This window comes from Lontra canadensis, unplaced genomic scaffold (assembly GCF_010015895.1).
Source record: "Lontra canadensis isolate GAN:19392208 unplaced genomic scaffold, GSC_riverotter_1.0 scaffold170, whole genome shotgun sequence".
NCBI lineage: Eukaryota > Metazoa > Chordata > Mammalia > Carnivora > Mustelidae > Lontra > Lontra canadensis.
In genome coordinates, this window is record NW_022631164.1 from 991,305 (window position 1) to 1,015,242 (window position 23,938).

Sequence of the window (23,938 nt, forward strand, 5' to 3'; positions counted from 1 at the left end):
TAGCCTCACATCAGATAAGCTGTTGAACCGCCATAAGGTAAATGCGTTCTGGGCCTCCATTAACAGAACACATTATGCTGCGCCGTGGTTCACTCCCTGGGCCTACCTGAAGTTTCAACAAACTTCCATCAATCCATCCCGACATTTTTATGAAATGTAATTAAAGATTCATTGCACACACAGAGGAGCAAACGGTTCACTCACTCCGCACTCTAATTCAATTTTATGGAGGACCCTGGACACTGCTGGCTTGATTACTGAAGCCTCATGGACTTCAGAAAGTAACTTGACCGATAGCCTATGGACCCTGTGACTACAGAATTCCAGCCAGGTAGCAGTCTGGGTCCTGAATACCGTCATTCCAGACAGCCCCGAAGTCCCACACACAAGTCAACAACCTGTTTTGGCTGGAATGGCAGCCCCAGCAGGAGTCAGGTAGTGCCTGGACAGGACAAGCCGGGTGGGCCTGCATTGGAGGAAGAAGATGAAGGGAGAAACAGGGAGAAGGAGGAGACAGGAGGAGGACGTGATGAATGTGTCTGTCACCCTGGGGAGCCAGAGTCTCTCCCGCTCCTAATGGTTGGAACTGGGAGCCAGAAGCCTGATGCCCCACAGCTCCATCCCTCAGCCCTGCAATCCAGCTCCTGGGGGCCCGTTCTTTCATCCAGAAAGCTGTGATGGGCACGCCAGCCTCCATACCCTGCCATCTACAAGACACGGGCAGACTCACTTCTACGAAACCATCTTTTTCGAGCCCTCTGGAAGAACGGAGCTGACGATCCCTCACTACCTCTGTTTGTAAAGTGCATCTCCACCATCTCTGCATTTCGAGATTCTGAGCAAGAAGAGAAAGTGCGGTTTCCCCCTCGTTCCAGATCTGGGCTTTGATTCTTGGAGAAAGTTAAAAACAGCTGTCAAACTCAGCTAGAACTGACTTCCTTCTCTGCAGGATTCCATGTCTTTCGAAGTGAAAAGACTTTAAAACATCTTGCTTGCCATCACGACTACAAATGTCAAATATTCCAAACGGGGGGAAAAAAATTAAGCTTCAGAATCTCCCACCTATTTGCACACTGAGTCGTGGGTAACCGGTCGGGATGCTGGGATTGACTTCACTGCCATCTGAACAGAGAGTCTTACTGGGCTGAGGCTAGACTTAATAATAATTATGCCTTTTCTTTGTGTGTAACACTCTACATTTTCAAAATGCATTTATCTATACTGTTTTATTAGATTTTTTTAAAAATCCCATGAGATGAAAAGCAAGTCTTATTTTTTTTTTTTCAGCACCTTTGACAAATGAAAAAAAAAGAAGGCTGAGGGATGTCAAAGACATTTGGCCGGCTGGTGGGGCTCCCCAGCTCCTGCCCAGCCTTGGTTCTAATACCAACTGCCAGCAGGAATGAGGTTATTCCAAAAGATACCACAACCTTCCATGGAAAAAACGCTCAGTTTTCTCCAACACTTACAAATAGGAACTTGTTTTTCAGATCCAGCCAAAGGCCAGCTGTAATTTTAGCCATTCCTCTGAAACTAGTTTGCATGGAAATTCAGAACAATATTTCCAGGAGAATTATTTACTATAATCACCTCTACGCACCTCAAACCACCCCCCATCCCCTCCCCTGCACACACATATAATACTGCCCCTGGCAGGAAGGAAAAAAAGGTAAGTCTTTCCCCATCCCCAAAAAGTCTTTGTTCCTTGTTGCTGTGAACCCCCAAAGTGGGCTTTCAAGGGAACCCCCACCCCCCCGGGGCTGGGAGAGATGGCACCTGAGCAGACCGCTCTCTCCCAATTTATGGCCAGTGCCCCAAAGTAGTAAAAAACATCAGATGAGACAGAGGGAAATATAGACCCTGGAAAAAAAATTGCCTTAATGAAAATTATTTATCTAGCTTTTTTTTCCCCCCTCTCTTTTGGAAGGGGACAGGATCGGCTGTGTTTACAAAACCTGGTGAGTTTTTAAAGCTATTGTTTAGTTAATGGCTGCTGACACCAGCCACAGAGGTGCTGGGTCTCTTTCTCAATGTAAAGATTCTCAAGGAGAACCCAAGGTGACGCTAATAGCAGCTGTCAACCCACAGAGAGGTAATTATAAAGCCGTGATGAAAACAAAACAAAACCTTCAAATGTTATAGCCTTCTTCACAGAGACACCAGGTGACGGGATACAGAGAAGACAGAACACCGGCCCCCTCCACAGAAGCCCCTGGAAGGATAAGGACCAAACTGGAATCCCTACTGGACCCAGCCGCAGAAACGCTCACCCCGGGAGCAACCCCACGGGGATGCCGGCCCACCCACACGCCCAGGGGACTGCGGGAGCCCAGCTGGGAGCACGGGGTTAGGGCACTGCTTCCCCAAGCCAGCTGCCCAGTAGGGGGAAACGGGGACATAATCAAAGTGTACCAACTTCCTGGGGGCGCCTGGGTGGCTCAGTGGGTTAAAGCCTCTGCCTTTGGCTCAGGTCATGATCTCAGGGTCCTGGGATCGACCCCCGAATCGGGCTCTCTGCTCAGCGGGGAGCCTGCTTCCCCCTCTCTCTATGCCTGCCTCTCTGCCTATTGTGATCTCTGTCTGTCAAATAAATAAATAAAATCTTTAAAAAAAAAAAAAGTGTACCAACTTCCAATGAGAAGATCTACAAATTCTGGGGACCTAATGTATGGCCTCGCAATTACAGCTAATAAATCTATATTATCTACTCGAATGTTGCTATGAGAATAAAACGCAATACAAAAAAAAATGGTAGTTATGTGATGGGACGGGGGAGTTCACTAAGGCTATGGGGGTGATTGCTTTGCAAGACAGAAATGGATCAAATCAACACATTGTACACCTTCAACTCACACAAGGCTCTATGTCGGTTATGCGGCAGTAAAGCTGAGGCAGGAGAATAGAAAGGAAAGACAGCACCCTGGGCCCTGCCCTATACCAATGGAATCAAAATCCCTGGGGGTAAGGCCCTGACATCAGTATTTCTTTCCGTCTCCCCAGAAGATGCTGAGGCAGAGTGAGTGGAGAAACATGAAGGAGGGAAGAGAAAACAAGACGGGAAGCTTGACCTGGGGGCACCTTCTCCTCAAGGCCCAGAAACTGAAGCGCTTAAGTATTCTCAGACGAGTTAGTCCTCCATCCTTCCGCTGGAGGGAGAACGGAGACCTTCCACAGCTAGAAGCTGTATGCCCAGCCCCGAGAGCATCTTCAGGAGGCAGAGCTCCCGGCTGCGCATACAGCCGAGCGAAGGATGGGGGCTCGGTTCAGACCTACTCCCCACCCCCCATGCTCCATCTTCATTGGTCACCACTGGCCACCCGTGAGGCCTCCTTCTCACAGGCCCAGGCTAATATGTTGTTTTCCCTTTGCTTTAGAAGTGATATGTGGGGGGCGCCTGGGTGGCTCAGTCAGTAAACTGTCCAACTCCTGATTTCACCTCAGGTCACAATCTCAGGGGCATAAGATCGAGCCCCCTGTCGTGCCCCAAGCTCAGCGGGAGTCTTCTTGAGATTCTCTCTCTCTCTCAAATAAATAAATCTTAAAAAAAAAAAAAAATTAATGATGTGAGAAACCTTTTGAGACTGAAATTTCCTAAGGTTCCCCACACCCTTGCCCCAGAACAAGAACCACCCAGCCCCTCCCCAGTGGGGTTGGGCCAGAGGCGTTGCCCACAGAGCCCAGCTGCCCAGAGACTAGATTTAAACTTAAAACAGTGAAGGAAAACAGAACCTTGCAGATTTATTTGCTTTTCAGCTGTTCTAGCTGTATTAAACACCTCCACCCAGGAGGGTGGGTCTGGAGCACAGGGGGTGGGAAGCTTCCATCTTGGGGAAGATGCACTTGGAAGACAGGACGATGACTTTGAGCTTCGTCTCTGCTTTCAAAACCCCTGCCAGACTCTGTGCCCTTGGTTTCCTACAGGTTCTAGGATCTTGACAAGCAGAAAATGTCCGTCTCCCCACCCAACCCAAAAAGTCTGCCCAGACTCCAAGCAAACACAATTAATTAAATTGTGTAAAACTTCATAAACGTTTAAAAATCAGCCTCTTGGGCATCGCTGATGATCCCCTATCTAGCAGGCCTTTAACCTGGTTCAGTCAGAATCAGCTGGGAAGCCCCTGCTGGGGTCACAATTAGTGAGAAGCGGCTCCTGCTGTGGCTAGAATTACTCAAAGTCACACTTCAGCCACCTATTAAAAGCTCAAATCCCAGGATGATGGTGCTATACCCCAGCTCACCCCAGGGCATTGGGAGGGTGGGGGACCCGGCCTGGCTGCACCTGGCAACACAGGCAAGGTGAAAAAGTGGCTTTCTCGGGGCCCCTGGGTGGCTCAGTGGGTTAAGCCTCTGTCTTCGGCTCAGGTCATGGTATCAGGGTCCTGGGATCAAGCCCCACATCAGGCTCTCTGCTCAGCGGGAAGTCTGCTTACCCCCTTTCTCTGCCTGCCTCTCTGCCTACTTGTGATCTCTCTCTCTGTCAAATAAATAAATAAAATCTTAAAAAAAGGAAGAAAGAAAGAAAGAAAGAAAGAAAGAAAGGAAGGAAGGAAGAAAGAAAGAAAGACGTGGCTTTCTCAGCCAGGGGTACCCATGAACTTGGAAATATGGGAGTTGATTTGGAGCTCCTTGGCATCTCTGGGTCATCCTCCTCGGGAGATGGTCACACCAGTGATGTGGAAGTGATATACTGCGGGGTGACAGTGGAGGGGGTCCACTGGTGGGGTCTGCCAGAAAACTTGCTGGCAGGGAGCTGGGGTCTCACAGCCTCGGCTATGCGGATCTGCCCCAGAGTGTTGTTACGGATCTGGCTGGGTTCCTTGGCTAGCACGCGGCCTCTGCCCCTTTGACCTTCACCTTACCCTTGTGTTTGAGGTCATGAGTAGACCTCTAATTCTGCCTGGTCACACCATAGTCAACCAACCACTGGCCCCAGGCAAAGCAAAACCAACTCTACTGTGTCTAGAGCGACAGCCCAAGCTGTCCCCGTCTTCCTGTAGGACTCCATTTCTCCGGCTGCCGCACCCATGGGCAACACCTTCCCTCAGTTTGCTCGTGTTCTGGCACATCCTGAGTCCAGCACACCCCTCCAGCTTCGTGATCCAGCCCAAGGGGAGGGGGCACCTGTGCAATCCCAGAGCTCCCATGTGACCTCTGCAGGTCCTGCAGCTTCCCGTTCCAGCCAAGTGCTTTCACGTCTGGGGTCTCAAGTGTGAAGCTTCATCTAGTCCTCTGCAGAAGTGACCAGAATGCCGGCTTCCAGAGAAGGCTTTCAGTAACGCGACTGTCAAACTCTCCCTGGGAAGATTTTGTTAAGGCAGAAGGATGACCCTGGAGACGGTTGTTCTGCTCACCTTGAATCAGCCTCATTAACAGCTGGACTGGATTTGAACAGCCAACTCACGGTCTCCGGGTAGTAGAGGGCTGGCCCCAGCCTCTGTGGATGGGGACCATCCCCACACACGGTCTGCAACATCGGGTCTGTGCTACACTCTTCATCCCGAACTCATCCTCCCATGCCACCCGCCACTGGTTCTGCTGTTGTCTCATTTCCTTTGTGACAAACCTAGTTATTAAAATATTCTCTGAGGTTAAAAAAGTGCAAGATAATAAAACCTTAGAAAAATAAGTACTTCCTTTATTTCTACTTCAAAATATACTATGTACATCTGGAACTCTAAGAGAAAGTAGACCGGGAGATGATTCTATCATAAAAAGAAAATAAGGTAAAAAAATAACAACTGCCCCTTTCAGATCTGTCTTTAACCCAGCTGAAAGGGGCGTGAGCTGCCCGTTGTCGTGCTCTCCGATGCCATCCCTCTGTCGGTGACGTTGGTTGGGGCTGCCTCACAGGGATGCTGCGTCTAAGAGTCCCTGGAGCGTTTCAAGGACCGGCTGTGGCTGGCCAGTAGCCAGGTCCTGCAGCCGGGAGCCCATCTGCTCCTGGAGGCTCCGGGACAGCCGGTGCGCCACCCTGCGGACGTTCCCACCGTGCCCAGGCAGGACACTGTTCCTGGTCATGTTGCTCAGGAAACACCAGAGGACTGGAAGGACATGGCGCTCCACAGCCTGGGGCTTCTGGGGGTACACGGAGGCCACTAGCGCTGTTGGACAGAAAACGGGGAGACTTACTTGAGGCAGGCACTCTCTCCCTCTCCTGCTGCCCTCTCTTGGGACACCAACTCTATCCCTAAAAAGGTCAGGCAGCCCAGAAGAGCCAACTGGTCCATTAGACGCACCAGCTAGGGCTCGGGACACATTTTGGGGCCTATGAAAATGGTTGTATTTCTTTTAAAATCAAAAGAAAAAAAATGGGAAGATATCCAACCTTGTTTATATTCATGTTTATACCAACCAGTTATAAAATACAATTTTTAACTTGTTTTTGTTTTTTAACGGAGGAACGAGTATGCAAAGGCCAAAGTGCTCAGGGCCCATGACGGCCGTCATTGGTCCCTGCAGCCCAGGGGAGAGGACAGAGGCGGACACACTTGGACTGGACTGCAATCTAGCATTCCTTTAACCCACGTTCCCACCTACATGAGTTCATACGAACAGAGAAAACCCGGACCAGGGAGAAAAGTCAACACTCTCTCAAATGAAGCATTCTGAAAAATAAAGCAGCCAGCAGGAGACAAGACCAGTGTGGCCTCCCCAGGGTCTGGATGCCAAGCTCCACAACGAGACCAGCAGCAATGCGGGAAGGATGAATGTGCTTTGTCAACCACCAAGCTCTGCACAGACCCTCGATTCAGTCATGAACCCCCCCACCTCTGGTTCTCCCAGGCCCTCTACCTTCTTTAATCCCCAGAAAACCCACACGCAGGCTACCCCAGCAAGCAAGGCTTCCATTGCCGAGTAAATGCCGGGGTCAAAGTCAAAGAGTGACCCCAAGTCGTTTCCCAGGGCCACTCCAGCCTTCAGCCATGCCAACAATGCTTGCTCTGTACGCTGAGCGCCATCCGCCTGTCCTCCTGCCGAGGAAGTGCTGAGGAGAGCAAACGACCTTTACTTGTTGATGAGGCAAAGAAACTGGAAGGTTTCCTGGGCGGAGAGATGCACCAAGGAAGCTAAGACCTCCGGAATCCCAAGGCTGGGGCTCAGAGCTTTGCAGCGTGACTCCACTGTCCTCACAGCGCCTTGAGAGGCAGGATACTGGTCCATCTTGCAGAGGGGGCAGCCAGTGCTCAGGGGTCAAGGAACTTGCCCCAGACCACACAGCTAACAAGGGCTGAGGCCAAGCCTGCCTCAACTCCAAGGCTCATGCTCTGCCCCCCTTGTTGCCCCCAAGCCTCCAGGGGTTCCACATGTCAGACGCTGGTGTGGAGTTTTACTTTTAGCAAAACCTCCAATGTGTCCTTCCTTCACCAGCATAACATCCTCCAACACCCCCAGGATGCTTCCCCAGGGCCCCTCGGACTCCAGGCCCAGGCTGGGACAACAGGGGGCCAGAGAAGGTCAGCAGCCTTCAGCGAAGCCTGCACTGGAGCAGTGTCCTTGCCCGTGGAGTGCGCACACTGGCTTTCTAGCCACACCCTCAGGATTCCTGCACCCCACACCGTGGGGCCTCTCGGGGGCTCCCCAATGTCACCAAACCCTCAGAAGTAAAGGTGGCCCTTGTTCCCAGGGAAGACAGGTTGGCACCCGGGGAGTCAGCCCAGCCGTGATGGCTGGTGAGCCGCTTCATAACGCGCGCGGGGCAGAGCTGGGAGCTGCGGGAAACGCTGAAGCTGGAGGAGGGCTAGGTAGCGGGAAAGCCAGCAGGGCGCCCCAAGGGCTGGGGTAGGAGGTGAGGAGGAGCCAGGGATGTGGGGGGGGGAGGTGCTGGCCAGAGGGAACAAAAGAAAACCAGCAATCCTGACCAGCAGCCTACAGTGAACAGCTATAACTCAAAGCCTTCCTAAACCTCCATGGGATCTCAGCTGCGAACCAAGGGGAGAACTATCCCAGAACCAGGCCCAGGCAGGGCTCCCCCGTGCCCACCAAAGGGTGAGGGGTTCACCTGCCCCTAACCCACCCCACCTCACCACCCCCGTGCCCGCACGCTGCCCTCCCACCTGAACGCCCCCCTCCCGGCAGCCAGGCGGCCACACGCAGTCAGGCCTGAGGTTCCCCGGGTCCAGCAGCCGAGGTCACCTGGCTGACAGCGGTGGGCTTCTCTAATTAGCAGAGGCAGTTGATGGCCCTTCTGGGAGTCCTCATGAGGAGGAAAACCCCATTAAATTGGAGCTTACAAGGCAGCTGAGGTAATTAGCAAAAGATTTACTCCCGTTAAGCTGCGCTATTATTAGTGCACACCTTGTGTCAATTGAAAGGCTCTTCTCGACTCCTGGCTGACACCCACTCACTGGGAGAGCTACGGAGAAACTCTTGCCTTTGAGGTCTCTTGGAAACAGGTGGAAAATTCTTACATTTACGTGGATAATCTAAAGTGAGGTACCCATCCACCTCTAAGGCCCACACACAACCTGTACAAGGACAGGTAAGGGTTTCACCCAGAGAGTGCAGATTTTGAGCAACAGTAAAGGGTTCCTTGTCTGGTGCCCCGGGGTCTCAGTTATGTGGCCTCTGCCCCTCCCCGTTGCTCATGCTCTTCTCACTCTTTCTCTCTCGCTCAATAAATAAAATCTTTTTTTAAGGGGATAATCCGAGAACCCACACCATCCTTATGATGTTGTGAGGATGAAATGACCCAGTGCCTACGACTGGGCAGGGGGAAGGAGCAGAGCCTGGAGAGCCACAGGCCACGTGGGCCACTCCAAGGAGCCTGAACACAAGCTTGAAGACAACCCATGCAAGGATTTATGCGTGGGGGTGACACCACCTGTCTGCCTGTTAGGGGGAGGGGCACTCAGAGTCTAGAGAACAGAGTCCTTCTGCCTCCTTCCTGGATGGGACCTTCCCAAGAACGGGAGGCAGGAAAGATGAGAAAGCCGGGTTAAGTAACCTGCCCAAGACCAGAGTTCACGTGCGGCAAATGGGTCTGTCCGCCATGAAGCCTGTGTCCATCCCATCTCACCCCCCTCAAGGGCCACAGGAGGTTTCAGGCCTGGAATAAAATCACTCCAGACTGCAAACTCAGAGCAGACATCAGCTCAAGCTTTCTTCAGCCAAAGCCTGAACAAAGCAGAGCAGACTCGGGCCAGAGCCCCAGGCCTGCACCGCACGGATCTGGGCGCCTGGCAAAGGGGCCAGGTAGGGCTGGCATCCAGGCTGTGCCCTGCTTTGAGGGCTGTGCACACCCAAGAAAGGGCAGCGCTCATGCTCACCATGGGGCTGCCGCTGACCAAGCCCCACACCCGTAAGCCAGGGTCCACCCAGAAGAGCTGAGGATTTTTCTGATTCACACAAAGGTACCCTATGGGCTAGCCGAAGTCCTGTTTGCAAAGAAGTGCATCCTCGTTTCTTAAAAACTGTTTTGTGTATGTACCAACCTGCCCCATTTCGGTCCAAACCAAAGATTATCTTCTGGTAATGTGGGAATTATTTTTTAAAAAGCAGATTAGAGAAAATTTTTAAAAGGCCTGTGAGGATTATTGGATTATTTGGGGGCATCTAAGAGACTGGGTGGTTCAGCTCCATGCCAGGAGGCTGACTAGAAGGCTGGGGCAAGAGGCTTCGGGGACGCTCACCGGACAGACGATCTGTGACATCAAGAACCGAGCGGCCACTCAGGAAGCGCACCCGCCCAGCAAACACTTGTAGGAGGCAGAGATTGTCTGGAAGAGAAGGAGGGTGTCAGTGGCCATGATGCTGTGGCCCAAGCGACGGTCCCTACCCACACAGGGAAGGAGGTCCGTCATGGAGCTGCATTAAATTCTCTGGGTCACAGTGGGGTGTCTGGGGACCCGTGAGTGGCCCGGGACAGTTGCCCTGGCTCCCAAACGGGTTTCACTTACTCCCACAGGTCTGGTTCCTACTGTCTGTCCTTCCTCAAAATTGCTGAGTTTGGGGGCAAAACAGGGCTTGCCCACAGTCTTGGGCAAACCAGGAGGCTGGTCACCCTTCCAGCAGCAGAAGCTTCTGGTGGGCTCTGTTTGGGTAGGAGGAGGACATTCGCAGGGGGCATGTGTTAGCTCTCAATAGTTTATATGTAACCTCCCTGCGTGAGACTTGGGTCCAGACCGCATCCTTGTAAGGACAAGAAAGTTTACCCTCCACATGCCTCAACCCCACGCTTCAGGAGGGTTGGGGGAAAGATGGATTTTTACCCCCTTTTTTTTAAATTGTCACCACACCCCGACCCCCACCCGGCACTCAGACACACCCAGTCCCAGGAGCCAGCTCTCCCTGCTGCTCAGCCTAAGGCCTGGGGATGTCCCCACTCCGATGTTGAAGAAGCGCTTACTACAATGAACCACCGATGGTGAAACCACAGGCAACTAGGGTGGGGGATGATGAAGCCCCCTGGCATTCTTGGATTGTATTTCTAAAGCCAACTCCAGCAGGATCCCATAGGTGCTGAACTTAGGAACGACTCCTTCTTCCCCGTTCTGGCTGATGTCTTTTGGTTTCTCAAACGATTGCACTTGAAGTCCCGCATTCCTCACAGAGACATACAAGGTGAGGAAAGCAGCTCTTTACCTAGGGAAGGCAAGATCACCTAGAGGATATACACCCACTCCTGACGCTGCCACTGCCATCCCCGCACAACTCCATGGGAGTGAGTTCAAGTAATAAAACCACTTTTCAGGGATGTGGCCGTGGGGCCTCCCCACACCTGTCATGGAGGTCTGTGTGGGCGTTACCACAGATGCCCCCCCGGAAAGTGTGTCCTAGGACCCCAGGGGCTGACCCACTCAAGGCCAGGTGTCTCTCAGCAGGATACAGAGATTAGAGACCCACCTGAGGAAGCCTTTCCAGGCAAATTCCCCCTTCTCTGGATCCCTCAAATATCTCAGCATCCCCCTGGATTTGCAATTAAACTTCCCTTTTCCTGCCAGGCAACAATTCTAGCTAAGAGCTCATCCCTACTTCCCTTGTTCTCCTCCTGAGAGCTGTAAGGAGCACAGAGGAGAAAAATGTCCCCGTGTACACCACATACATCCCTGCTGCTTGCAAAAGTGCCATCCACAGGGAGCCACGGAGTGGCTCAGTCGGTTAAGCGTCTGCCTTCAGCTCAGGTCATGATCTCAGGGTCCTGGGATCGAACCCTGCGTCGGGCTCCCTGCTCACCAGTGAGTCTGTTTCTTCCTCTCCCTCTGCCCCTTTGCCTGCTTATCCTCTCTCTCTCTCTCTCAAAAAAAGAAAGAAAAAAGGAAAGAAAGAAAGAAAGAAAAGAAAAGAAAAAAAGCATCATCCATAAGTTAGGCAATAGACTTTAAAATAATTTGTTCTGGGAAAGAAAAGGAAGGCCAGACTCTAGAATATTGCAGTCAGCAGGAAGCAGTCTCAGGGTGCCTTGGTAAATCTGTAATTATGTAAGAATAGGTTTTTACATCAACATCACCTGCATTATTTTTTTCCAGGTGCTTCTATTTGTCCCACGCCCATCATTAGCCACAAGCTCGCCCCTAAGGACAAGGACTTCTGCCTCCTTGCTTTCCCCAACAACACTCAGTCCAGAACATTTTCTGGACACAGATGGATCTCCCGCCTCCTGGTGGCTGCTGTGGCCTCGCAGAGCCAGAGGGAAGTGGAGAACTTGGGGACTACTTGAAAATGCACATCCAGCAGACATCTGTGCCAGACCGTGCTCCCATGTGCCTGGCACACAACAAGTGCTCAATAAATGCTCCAGGACTATAGGGAGTGTTAAAGCAGAGACATTAAGCATGCCCGAGCTCGTTTATAAACCCCAGAGCTTCACGCCCCGAGTTACTGGCCTCTCTCCCTCTGCCTGCTTCTGCAGTGATGGCTTGCTTCCAGGTCACACCCAGGTTTAATGGGTGGCGGGAAAGCATACGGTGAGGGGTGTGGGCTCTGGGTCCGGGTCGCCTGGACTGAATCCTTGGCTCTTCCATATTTCTCTGTGTTGACATTGGACAAAACCTCTACCTTCGTTTACCCATCTAAAAAAGATGCTAATATGCATATCTTCCTCCTAGAGCTGTTCTCATGTCATGATGCTTCGGATAGTGCCCTGAGTATAATTACTATGTAAGTATGAGTTACTGTTGCCCCTGTTTACTATTATTTCCCCAAAATGCTCCCAAAGCCCAGCAACCTGAATGGTGGAAAGACCATTAAGAGGCACATACTGCATGGAGCACTGGGTGTAGCACATAAACAATGAATCTTGGAGCACCGAAAAATAAAATAAAATTTTTTTAAAAAGAGGGCTGGAATCTAACTTCAGAAACCTTAAAAATCCATGCTATGTTTGCCCAGCTTTTTCATGGGCTCCTCTTCTTTGCCCCAAGGGAACAAGAGCTGGCCTTGGTGCTGCCCACACACAAGGACAAGCAAAGCCATGAGACCTTGGGAAAACAGCCACGCCTTGCAGGCCACACACCCTGTCTTCCCTGAGCCTTGCCTTCCCTCTCTGCAAGTGGGGAGAGGTCTACAGGGCCTCCCACCTGCCCCATGCAGCCAAGCCCTACAGCCACCAGGCCACATCATCCTCAGGCTCGTGGGAAGCCAGAGAAGAACTTTTAAAAGAGTAAAAATTATGGTAGCGTGGATAGTGACAGCAAAGAAACTGGGGTCCAAGTGGACCCCTGGTAATAAGCACAGGACTCTGAATCTGTCACACAGCCGCCAAAAGTAGGTCCACTCACTGCAGGAGAAGTGGAAACGATCTATTTAAACAGAAAAATGCAAACTAAGGCCTAGGCATGGGCCAGAGCTGTTCAAAGTGACTCAAGTGTGTAATCATATGTAAATGCTTGCGCTCTGCTTTTTTTAAAGCAGGATGCAAATTTAAACGTGTGATATCATCACGACTCGACACAAATAGGCACAGAAAAAATATCTGAAATGAAAAGTGCCAAACGTTAATAATGGTCTCTCCCAGAAGTTGAGACTGAAGATGAGGGCCTTTCAAATTTTTCCTTCCCAGTGCTTTGTATGTTCCATTTTCTCAGTCATGAACAAGTATGACTTTTACGTGGTGGAAAACAAACTTTCTATTTCTAAGCTAAGTAGGAAGTCTGCATGGTAGCATGAAAAACTGGTTAGTTAAATGAAAGAAGCAAAGTCTAAATTGTATTTACATTCCAATCTTTAACCAGGGAAATGTGTACACATGTAGACAAGAAAGAAAAGAGAGATTTTTAAACAGCTGGTACACTAGAGGGGCATCATGGATGAATTTCTAAATTCCCTGAACAATACCATGCTGGTCATATGATTTGTATAAGATAATGAATTCAGAGACAGCAGAGCAAATTAGCAAAAGTAGATCTGAAGCTGCCCATTTCCGAGCTTATCTGCTCTCTCCAGCACTGGTGGAGGGCTGCACTAAATTAAGAGAACTCCTTTTGATGCTCAGTCTGACCAGGAGGGGGTGGGCTGTCAGCAGCCTGAAGTTTTAATTAGTGACGTTTCTTCTGTAGCTAACCTGGTAACAGGGCCCAAAGACAGAACCAGCCAGTCTGCTCAGGAAATGTCTTGATCCCCAGAATAACTCCCCTGAAATCAGAAGATCTTGGTGCTGAGTAGAAAGGATGCCCCTCCCGGCCCCTTTCTGGAGAGGCTCCCAGGCAGGCAGTAATGAAGGGCACAGGTCAGGGAGCAAGGTACCCACATATCTCCTTCCTTACCATGTCCCAAAAATGGGATGTGGGCAGAAATCCCCACCTGCTCTGTGGACCACGACACCACCTGCCCCATAAACCTCGGGAAGACCACGGAACTGGAAGAGATGGGGTGGCTGATGAGTCATCTTATCCAGAATCAAGAGGGACCGTAAGAGCTCGCCTAGAAAGCCAACCTCATGATTTGGCTGTGACATCTGGACTTTGTGCCAGAAGTTGGACTACCCTGGCTGTGTTCCTGATCCCCATGGCCCCCATTGAGTGGGGAACAAACCATGGCGTGCTGAGCCATTCCTTTGTGACTCTCCACATTGAAGATTTCACAGCTTTCCATGGTTCCTCTCCAGTCTGGAGCTGGAATCCCTTGAGGCGGATGACACTAGGCTTGAGAGAAACTCCCTCTGCTCAAAGGGCTCCAAGCCACTTCCAGGAGGGGCCTCAGGAGGCTGAGGGTAGACTGGAGCCACTAGGCTCCTTTTGGGTGAAATGGGAAGAAAGATTTACACCCCTTCTCTTCTGCCACTGCTACCCCAATCTCTGCTTCTACCACCCAATCCCCTGGGACACTGGGAAGTTTAGTGACTTAATCCATTTCTCCTTCTGCAGATCAGACTCAGATCATTCCAGGCAGATGAGAACCATTCCCAGAGAGAGCCTGATTCTACCCTAGGTACTCCTTGGCAGTGATGGTACTTCCTGGCAATCTAAACCCCTCCACTTCTGCTCTTCATGGATACATAAACCAGCAAGTCACTTCATAGTTTAAAAACACTTCCAGGGGCACCCAGGTGGCTCAGTCAGCTAAGTGTCTGCCTTTGGCTCGGGTCGTGATCCCAGGGTCCTAGGAGCTCCCTGGTCCCGGCGGGGGGGGGGGGTGTCCTGCTCAGTGGGGAGTCTGCTTCTCCCTCTCCCTCTGCCATCCACCCCCTCCATATACTCATGCTCTCACTTGCAAATAAATAAATAAGATCTTAAGAAAAAAAAAAACTTCCAAAACCCAGGTGGCTCATTGGGTGGAGTGGATATGGCTCAGAGCACAGCCACGTGGCCCCAAGAGCCCACTGCAACACCTCCTCAAAACAACCAAGAGCCAAGACCCTGTGCTTTACCCTCTGGGCCCCACAGGTGCTTTTTGCCAGGGATTTACTGGGCTCCCTCCAACACTTTGAGGCCAACAACATTCCACTGCAGCCTAATACTGACCTAAGGAGTAGAGAGGAAAACAGTGCCCCTCCTGCCTGCCTCCATTCTCCCCACATCAGATCCTCTGGCTGAGGGTCCAGAGGGGGCATCGTCAGCCATTTCCAAGGAGATCCTGTCCCAGGAGGAAGGGACAAATCAAGGCATCTTCCTGGAAGCCACAGCCTAACTCAAGGTGTGGACAGATCCCCAAAGCAGGCTAGCCCCAGACCCCCTTTCCAGGGCGGCCAGCCCAGGTGGGTACAGCAGGGCCCAGGTAGGGAAGGCCCAAGTCCTGTGACAACGTGAGACACCAGATTCTGCAGCCCAAAACTCCAGAGCTCCAGCGTGCTCTAGGATGGTGGCCCAGTGGCAGAAATTGGAACCCCTAACACCGGAGAAGGAAGGGTTAAAAGTGCCTCGCCCCAACAAGGGTGCTTAGCTTCTTCAAACAGTTAAAGCCTGTTTTGCTTGGTGCAGGTTTTCCCAATAAATCCAGGGCCTGCAATGATTTACCAAGAGCCTTGGTTATTGGCAACAGCAATCTCACTTACCCAGAGCAACACTGAGAACAAGCCGTAATTTAAAGCTGGATTTATATTGTTTGTTCTACAGCAACAAACTCAGCAAATCATAAATTCCCTTTGAGATGAAGAGAGGAAATTGACAGTATTTATGAACTCTGAAAGGCAGAGAAGGGCCTGACCAGGCCTTTGGTTTGTAACTAAAGCTGCTTCTGGAAGCTTCAGCCAAGGACACAGCTGCCATCCAGCCCCAGGGAGCTGGGTTCCTGCAGGGGCGTGGGCGCTGGGAGGGGAGGGGTGCCTGGCAAGGTTCGCAGCCTCACCACGGGGATGCCCTGTGGGTCCTAAAGGCAGGATGTGGCTCTGTGCTCATTGGGACACACGGCAACAAGGCCAACATGGGCGGTTCTCAGATGTGAGAACCTTACATCGTGGCAAGGGGGGTTTTTGAAAACTCAGGGTCACTCTGGTCTGGACACGACTGCTCGTGTGCTATGTCCCATGTGCACCTGCACTTTGGCCTGTGTCCTAGACATACCAAGTATCACCTTCTGAGCAGCTAAGAAAGAAATGAAGAGCAAAAGTAGATGCTCCCAAATCCCACCTAATAATGTTGGAGAACCAAGATGTGTTAGTGCGAAGCACACAGGATCTGAGAAGCTCTCGCCGTTCCTCACGTCTCCCCCCCAGCTCACTCCTTTTTCCCTTTTCATTCCACCCCCAACCCTCACCACCTATTCCTCACCCAGATTCCTCCCACCCTGAGCCCTGGCCCCAAACAGTCTTCCTCAAAGACAGCTCTCATCTGTTCCACGCTCAAAAGCCAATGGGATCCCAGCCCGATCCCTATACCAGACATTCAAGGTGGCCCACCTGCCCGTCCACTCTGTCCTCTCCAGCAGGCTTGCTCTGCTGTGAGGACAGAAGCCACCCCCACGGCTATCATCCCTATGTCTAAAAGCACCACTGGCGACACCTCCAGCTTCTTCCCTGAAATCTGCACTTATTTTTCCTTCAGTGTTCGGTTGGCTCCATCACTGCGAGACTGTGTGACCCTGGGGAAGTCATTTCTGTCACATGTACTATGAGAAGGGAAGACGAGATCGTCTACACGTCTCCTCCACACTGCCATCTAGGACACCTGGGTGGATGTGACATGGGAAAGCCTGCCAGCCAGGTCCTGGGCTGCCCACCCCTGTCCTATGTAGACTTCAGAGAAACATTTGGCCTGAGAGCCCCCAGTGCCTATCTGCACTCTGCTGATTCCCAGCAGGAAGGGTGAGCTCAGGGAGAGAGGCTGCTCCTACCGGAGCCAAGCAGGGCTGAGGCGGGAGGCTCACCCAGATTCTCAATCATGGCGTCCAGCACCGTCACCGCGGCGGCATAAATCCCTGAGTTCTTGGAGTTGAGGTTGTCTGCAACAGCAACGATGATGGAGAGCAGCATGGGGTGTAAGCTTTCTTTGAGGAGGGGGATCATCTTGGCAAAGGACTCCAGGGCCCACTGGTTCACTTTCTTGTTGGAATCCTGAAGCCTTGGGGTGAAAGCATCAAAAACCTATTGAGGGAACAGAAACCAAGAGCCCGTGGGAACCCAGGCTGGGCAGGAAGCCCATGACCCCACTAGCCACCCTCGGCAGGGATTCCTCCTGCCTCCCCGACAGGGTCATCCAGCCTGTACCAGAACATTCTCAGTGATGAGGAGCTCAAAAGGGAAGGAGGGCAAGAGGGGAAGAACCACCACGTACTGAGCATTCATTGCATCGAAGCCTCTAGAACATCTCGTTAGGGGTTCCCTGCACTCTGGTGGAATGATCTTAACCGTGAGGCATGTGTTCCCATCCCCAGCTTACCATTTAAAACAAAGCAAAAACTGAGGCAGAAAGAGGGTAAGTGATTTGCCCTGGATTGCACAGCTTAGTAGGGAACTTGGAAGGACGCCCCGGTCTGCTAACTTCAGGCCCGTGTCCGAACTACTGTGCTACATGGCTTAACAATCCTCAGCCTCGATCCTGGAAGAAGCAAGCATCTGGCCGGCCTCCCAGCCCACCTGCCCAACCATCCTGGCCCCATCGCCTGGCAACCACATACTCCACCACCCAGCATATCATGCGCCTGGCTGGATCAGGAGCAGCCGTCAACCGTGGCATCCTCTACCTCTACCCTCCTTGCTACAACTGTGCTGAAGGGATGAGAAATGCCCAAGACATCTCTGGGTGATCCCAGGTGCCTGGCAGGAGGCAGGGCCTTTGCCCCCTCGGCTGCTTCCAGACAATCTCAAAGCGTTACCAAGGCGACTAGATAGCAGGTGCACCTGGAGGCATCTGGCACCATGTCCCACTCTGTCCTGAGTTTTCCAGATTGAAGCTGCACCCCCAGGAGAGAGACGGGACAGCTCTCACCTGGACCAGATTGGCGGTGATGAGCTCTGGCGTGGTCTTGCAGTGCTCGAGAAGCCGTCCCACGCCTTCCATCCGAGACTGGTACTCTTTGGCCTCCAGCAGCCTCGTCAGCTCCCGAAGCTTCTCCGCCACCTGGAGGCCACTGCGCACGGAGGAGCGTAGCCCCGCCAGCCGCGGGCCGTTGGAGCTGAGCCTGTGGGGAAGGGACTTCTGACCCAGGCAGACCCAGAGGATGTCTGTGCCTCTTGTCCCATGCTCCTCCCACAGAAGGTGAGACCAGACAAGAGTGTCACCTGCAGCTTGGCCCACCCCCAGCTTCTCCACCTGCCGCTTGAGGACTCCGGCCCTGGAACTCTGGAAATCCCCTTTCCTCCGGGGACAACAACAAGCTTGTCCAGAGCCCTGTCCTTTTGCCAGGGGACAGGGTTCTCTCTTCCTGCCTTTTTTCTCTTTTCAGAAAACACATGAAGCGGGGGGCTGCTGGTGTGGGAGTGAGAGGTGGGAGTCCACCGAAGGGTGACCACACATTTAAGCTAAGAGTGAGGGAGGATTTCACCACGTGCCTTTATCCTGATCCCCAGTTACCTCAGCCTGTTCATACTTCTCCAGGGACCAGGGAAAGGTTATGCCCTATTCTCTCCCGCTGAGAGCACACATCTACCACAGCCTCTGGCCCAGTCCAGCCAGCAAGAGAGCGGTTCCATAAAGGACGCCTACCCCCCACAACCAGCTCAGAACCTGGCTCTTCGAGCACGTGGCCTACATGGCAAGTCCCCTCTGACAGAGCCCAACATCAACCATGCTGTCATGCATGCCTCCAGTCCCCGCGGCGTGCCCACTGAGTGCCAAGAGCTGTCGTGGGCACTGAGGACAAGTGAGGTGAGAGACACATTCTTTGCCTTAAGGCGCTCTCAGACCAACAGAGGCAGGTAAGCCCAGGGGGCTGACAGAGGACTGAAGAACAGAGCACAGAGTGTCAGAGACAGCCTCTGGGGGAAGGCGACAGTGATGTGAGTCTTGGGGAATCCTGCAGAATAAATAGGCATGTTCTGGGTGCAGGCGGTGTAGCATAAGCAAAGGGAGACTGTGTGTAGGGGCGAGAGCAGGAAGCTAACCTCGAGCAGGTGGTGGGGGCTTCCCTGGGCGCCTGCTAAGGTGTTCAGAGGGGTCCTCCCCGAGCACCAGAGAAGAATTTTGAGTTTCAGGCACATCGGTGACCACGGAGGTTCTGCTTGGTTTCTGCTCCTCCCAGCACACATCCTCCAGCCTCTCTGCCCGTTCCCTGCATCCGCCTTGTCCCAACTCTGCCTCTAAATTCACCCCAGGCCGCACTGATGGCCATAGGATGTGTGTGCAGCTCCAAGTGGGCGGAGAAGCGCTGAGCTCAGGCAGGGAGCCTGGCCGGCAGCGCGCCCGCACCGACTAACGGCATTGCTCCCACTCCGCAGGACTGCAGAAACCAGCCTCTGCTGGCAAGTGCCTCCCAACCCAGGATTTGGTATCCCTGAGACCAAATTCACCGATGAGTGCTGCAGACCCAACTAGGTCTCCGCCGTAGCCCAGATCCACAGAGACTCCCAGAGGCACCCCTGGCCCAGGGCCAGCGGGCCATCTCTGTCGGCAGCCTTGGATGTGGAGCCCCAGAGAGACAAGAGCAGCCATACCCGTCCTCGCCGCGCAGCCCGTTCTCACTCAGCACCAGACTCCTCGACACCTTGCGGCCCTTGGCAGATGGAAGTCCGTCACTATCTTCTAGTCCCTGGAGAAAGGCACACGGAACATGAGCCACAGGGGTGGCCCTCTGGGGAACTGCCGGCCACCCCGGGCTAGACCACAGCAAGAGCTTCTGAGGGCACAAGTGAGCATTCCAGACCACTGGTAGTCACGGCAGGGGTCAAGATCCCCATTTAACGGGGGACAGTGTGGACGCCCAGGATGGCTCAAGGCACAATGGCAGAGAGGGACAGAGCCAGGTCCAAGCACAGGCGAAGGAAATCACCCTTATCCCATCTGGCTGGAATCTCTGGAATGCACAGCCCACTCCCCTGACCGGCTCAGCTCTGACCTCCCCCACACCCCACACCCCCCCCTACCTGCTCAAGCCACCAACTCACCCGCTGCTTAATAGCCACCATGACCTTCCGCAGGTCGTGAGACGGGAGGCTCTGCTTCAGAAAGGCATCAAACTTCGTATTCGACATCAAGATATTCACCATCTTGCGGCCATAAAACCTGCCACAGGAGAAAGAGAGGGATGAAGAAACAGCCATAGAAGTGCATCATAAATCCGCTTTACAGATTTACAGAGGTTTTGTAATTGTAGTAAAAGAGTTTTTTAATACTTTTTCTAATTAAGACAATAATTGCTAATTAAGACAGTTAAAAACTAGATACATAAAGGAATAAACATCATCCATAACCCCATTACCAAGAGAAAACCACTATTAATTTTTATTAATTATTAATTAAATTAATTAAAAGTTATTAATTTTTACACATTTTCTTGTAGCCTTTTTGATGCATAAATATTTTTGTTGATACCAGAACGTACATATAACTTGCCTCTGGCTTTTTTTCACTTCATCATTCATCATCTTCCCATGTCATCCTTTTTAGTGGATTTATTCCATTAGATGACTATACCAAGATGTACTTAACTTCTTCTAGTATGGGGCATCTAGAAGTCTGAGGAAGGGGGCAAGGGGGCACTATGGGAGAGAGTGATCAGCTCCACATAGCAAACAGCAGTGGCTGGGGGAGGAAATCAAAGAGGGCTTCATAGAACAGGTGACCCTTACATTGGAACTTGAAAGAGGAGTAGGAGTTCCCAAGTGGGATGGGATCGGGGAGTAAGGGGGTGGAGGTGGGGGTTCATTCCAGGGTCTGCAAGATAATCCGACACGTTGGCAAGTGTGTGTTTGGAAAACAGCAGGCAGGGCCTGGATGTGAGAGAGGAAAGGGAGAAGGTATGACCCAATTTCTGGAAATGTGAAGAAGCTGGGCTTTAACGTGCAGATAGTGGGAAGCTGTGGAATGACCAGATTCGCACTTTAGTGAAAATGTCTCTGACAGCAGGTGGGGGGCCAGGAGACCTGCTAAGAGGCCACCAGGATAGTCCAGGCAAGAGAGGATGAAGTCCTGAAATCAGACTATAGTGTGGGAGGAAGAACAGGAGGTCAGACTCAGGACCTACTAAGAAAGTGGAAACTGCAGGGCTTGGTAGCTGAGTGAAGCAGGAAGCATATATCTACGTCATATTTCCCTCAACCCAAGACTCCATTGATTATAAAATGCACCGTTGATTTATTTTCCCCTGAGGAAAAACAGAAATAGAAAGCACTGGCAATTTCCATTGCATTCAATGACACTGCCCCATTGCGAAGACAACACTTTCGTGTATCATCTCAGAAACAGAGATAACGTCACTCGTGGGCAGTGCCCCTCCTTCCTTAGGCTGGCTAATCTACTTGGTGGTTGCCCGGTAAGGAAGTGCAGAATTTTGGTTGTTCCTTCTGTGACTATTTGCATTAATATCGAATTTACATCCCATCACTCTGGTTCTGTGCCTCTTCTCATACACTGTAACTTTTCATTTCAATGCCGAAGAATAGCGTAATATTTCTGAGGCATTTTAGGGAGTAATTAAACTCAACAAGTCCCACAGAGCATCCACAGTGACTTCTTAAAATAAATATAAAAGACTAACGAGCAAAGAAAGGCTCCTAGTTTAGTTTCTATGATGCAAACTTCAATTTGAAGGTTTATGCTATGAGCAGTAATGACTGGGTTTGAGAATGTGCAGAGAGTAAAACCCAAATCAAAACTGCTTCATGGCCAGCAGCCACTGTGAGACGCTCTGATTGTAAGATATTAAAACGTGGGGGGAATTGTGTGTCTTAGAATCAACGAAGTATGAAGGTCCCTGCTCTGCATCTTAGATGACTCAGTAAATAACAGTGACTTTTAACAGTGGAAGGAACACAGCCAGAGAAACAGGCTTGGGGAGAAGGCAGTGGGTTCATTTAGGGAAACTCTGCACCGAAGATGACAGTGGGACATTTGATAGCAGGGACGGGTCCTCCAGAGGCCTTAGAGGAGAAGCACTGATGCTCAGAGAAGGGGTGGGCTGGAGGGAGACCCTACGGAAGCATCAGAGTTGCCGTGGCCGGGGCCACAAAGTGGTAACAGTACTCAGGGAAAGTTGTAAGAGGAGGACAAGAATGAAGACAGTCCTGTGGCCATCTACATCCGGAGGGCAGGCAGGCAGAGAGGCGGCCACAGAGAAAGAGAGGAACTAGGGACGGTAGGGCCACGGATACTGGAAGCACAGGTGCCAAGAAGGAAAGTGGAATGTCGTCAACACCAGCAAAGTGACAGGTCAGACTGGAGGGGGACACTCCAGCTGGAGAGACAGTAGATCTCGATGTCCATCCCCCTCCCAACAACTACAAAGAAATCAAGCAGGACCTTCTAGTTCCCCACCAATGTTCCTCATTTCAGTAAATGACACTGTCATTTACCCACTTGTTCAGTTTAAAAGCCCAAGCATCATCTTTGATTTCTCTTTGAAATCCTCACCACCCACATCCTGTTGGCTCTGCCTTCAGAAGACACCCCATTCCAGCTCTCCCCTCCCTTCTGCTAGCCTCCAGCACCCCTGGCAGGGACGGGAGAGTCACCATCTGTCTGGTGTCCCTTCTCCCTCCTGGTCCCCTCCCTGACTATCAATCCTCTAATGAGCCACAAGAAAGATTTTTTTTTTTTTTTTAAATCAAGAAGGCAGCAAACATTCAAAGACACACAAACTCTAGGGGCAGCTGGGTGGCTCAGTCATTAAACGTCTGCCTTCAGCTCAGGTCATGATCCTGGGGTCCTGGGATCGAGCCCCACACTGGGCTCCCTCGTCTGCAGGAAGCCACTTCTCCCTCTCCCACTCTCACTCCTGCTGCTTGGATTTCCTCTCTAGCTGTCTCTCTCTGCCAAATAAATAAATAAATAAATAAAAATCTTTTAAAAAGAAAAGAAAAGAAAAAAAGACGCACAAACTCTAGTAACCAGGGGGAAGAAACACTCAGAAATCATAATGAGCTGGCACTTTTACCCATTGGATCAATAAAAATCAGAACTCCCGACACTGTAAGGTCGCTCGGGTTCGGGCCCTGGCCTAGCAGGAGGGGTGCGGCGAGCTCAAGAGTTCCCCATGATGCTCAGGCCACTTAGTAGGACACAGGCCCCTGACCTCAGTCCTGCCCCAAGGAATACACCCAGGGATTCTTCCTGGGCTCCGCCAGGGAGCACACGTGTGAGCACAGCTGCTGTGGGGAGAGCGCCCCTGGGCCGGTGTGGAAGCCCAGCAGGCAAGGGGGACATGCCCCCGAGGAGCACTACCGGATGCCATGAGGCTGTAGTGTCCCGGGAACTGATGGGTGTAATTGACTGGACCGTAACCCTAGCTTTCCAAGACTGTTGACCAGGTTCCAGCACTCTCCTGCTTCACACTGTTGAACATCTCCTCGTACTCCTACTGAATGAAGATCCTCTCTGGTGGCTTCTGGTCACACCCCAGCCAAATCCTCCCTCCTGAACGCAGCCCAAGGGGCCCTGCCCGGCTGAGCCCTGCCCTGTCCCACGCATCGCCTATCTGCTCTGCGGCACTCGCCGGGTGCCATGCAGCCCCACCTTCCTCCTCCCAGAGCCCCGAGCATGCTCCCATCCAGGGGGGCCTTTGTACATCTCCTTTGCTGGGACCCTCGCACCCCAGACCCCCAGTGAGCTGGCTCCTGCTCGCCCACCTGCTCTCAACTCCAATGTCACTCCTCCGGAGGATCTCCCCTGACTCTCAATCACAGTCCCTGTCACCCCATTCTCCACCGTGGTGCTCTTCTCTCTAAGAGACCCCTTATCTCTCTCTCTGAAATGATCCTAATAATTTATTTGTTTATTATCTGTCCACCCCACCTAGGGTAGCAGAGGCCTAATCCTTATTCCCTGCACTGTCCGTAATAAGGAAGCATGATCAGCTCACTACCCTTGAAAAGAATGAATGGCCTTTCAGAGGATGGAGCTGAGGCGGGTCAGGAACCAAGTGAGAGCAGCGGCGACAGAGGGAGAACCAGAGGCGGGCAGTGTTGGCCATTCCT

The 23,938-nt window shown here is 51.9% G+C and overlaps 1 protein-coding gene across 1 annotated transcript in view; it reads right to left on the reverse strand.

The window, feature by feature from the left end:
• Positions 1-5,639: 5,639 nt before the first annotated feature.
• TOGARAM2 (TOG array regulator of axonemal microtubules 2) overlaps positions 5,640-23,938 on the reverse strand; it is a 58,900-nt gene continuing 40,601 nt past the window's right edge. The window contains exons 16-21 of the mRNA XM_032845855.1: positions 19,913-20,030; positions 19,463-19,557; positions 17,799-17,991; positions 16,738-16,954; positions 9,630-9,716; positions 5,640-6,101 (exon numbers count right to left, since the gene is read on the reverse strand). Coding sequence (XP_032701746.1) covers positions 5,845-6,101; positions 9,630-9,716; positions 16,738-16,954; positions 17,799-17,991; positions 19,463-19,557; positions 19,913-20,030 — 967 coding nt within the window. The 3' untranslated portion in view covers positions 5,640-5,844. The remainder of the gene's footprint in view (positions 6,102-9,629; positions 9,717-16,737; positions 16,955-17,798; positions 17,992-19,462; positions 19,558-19,912; positions 20,031-23,938) is intronic.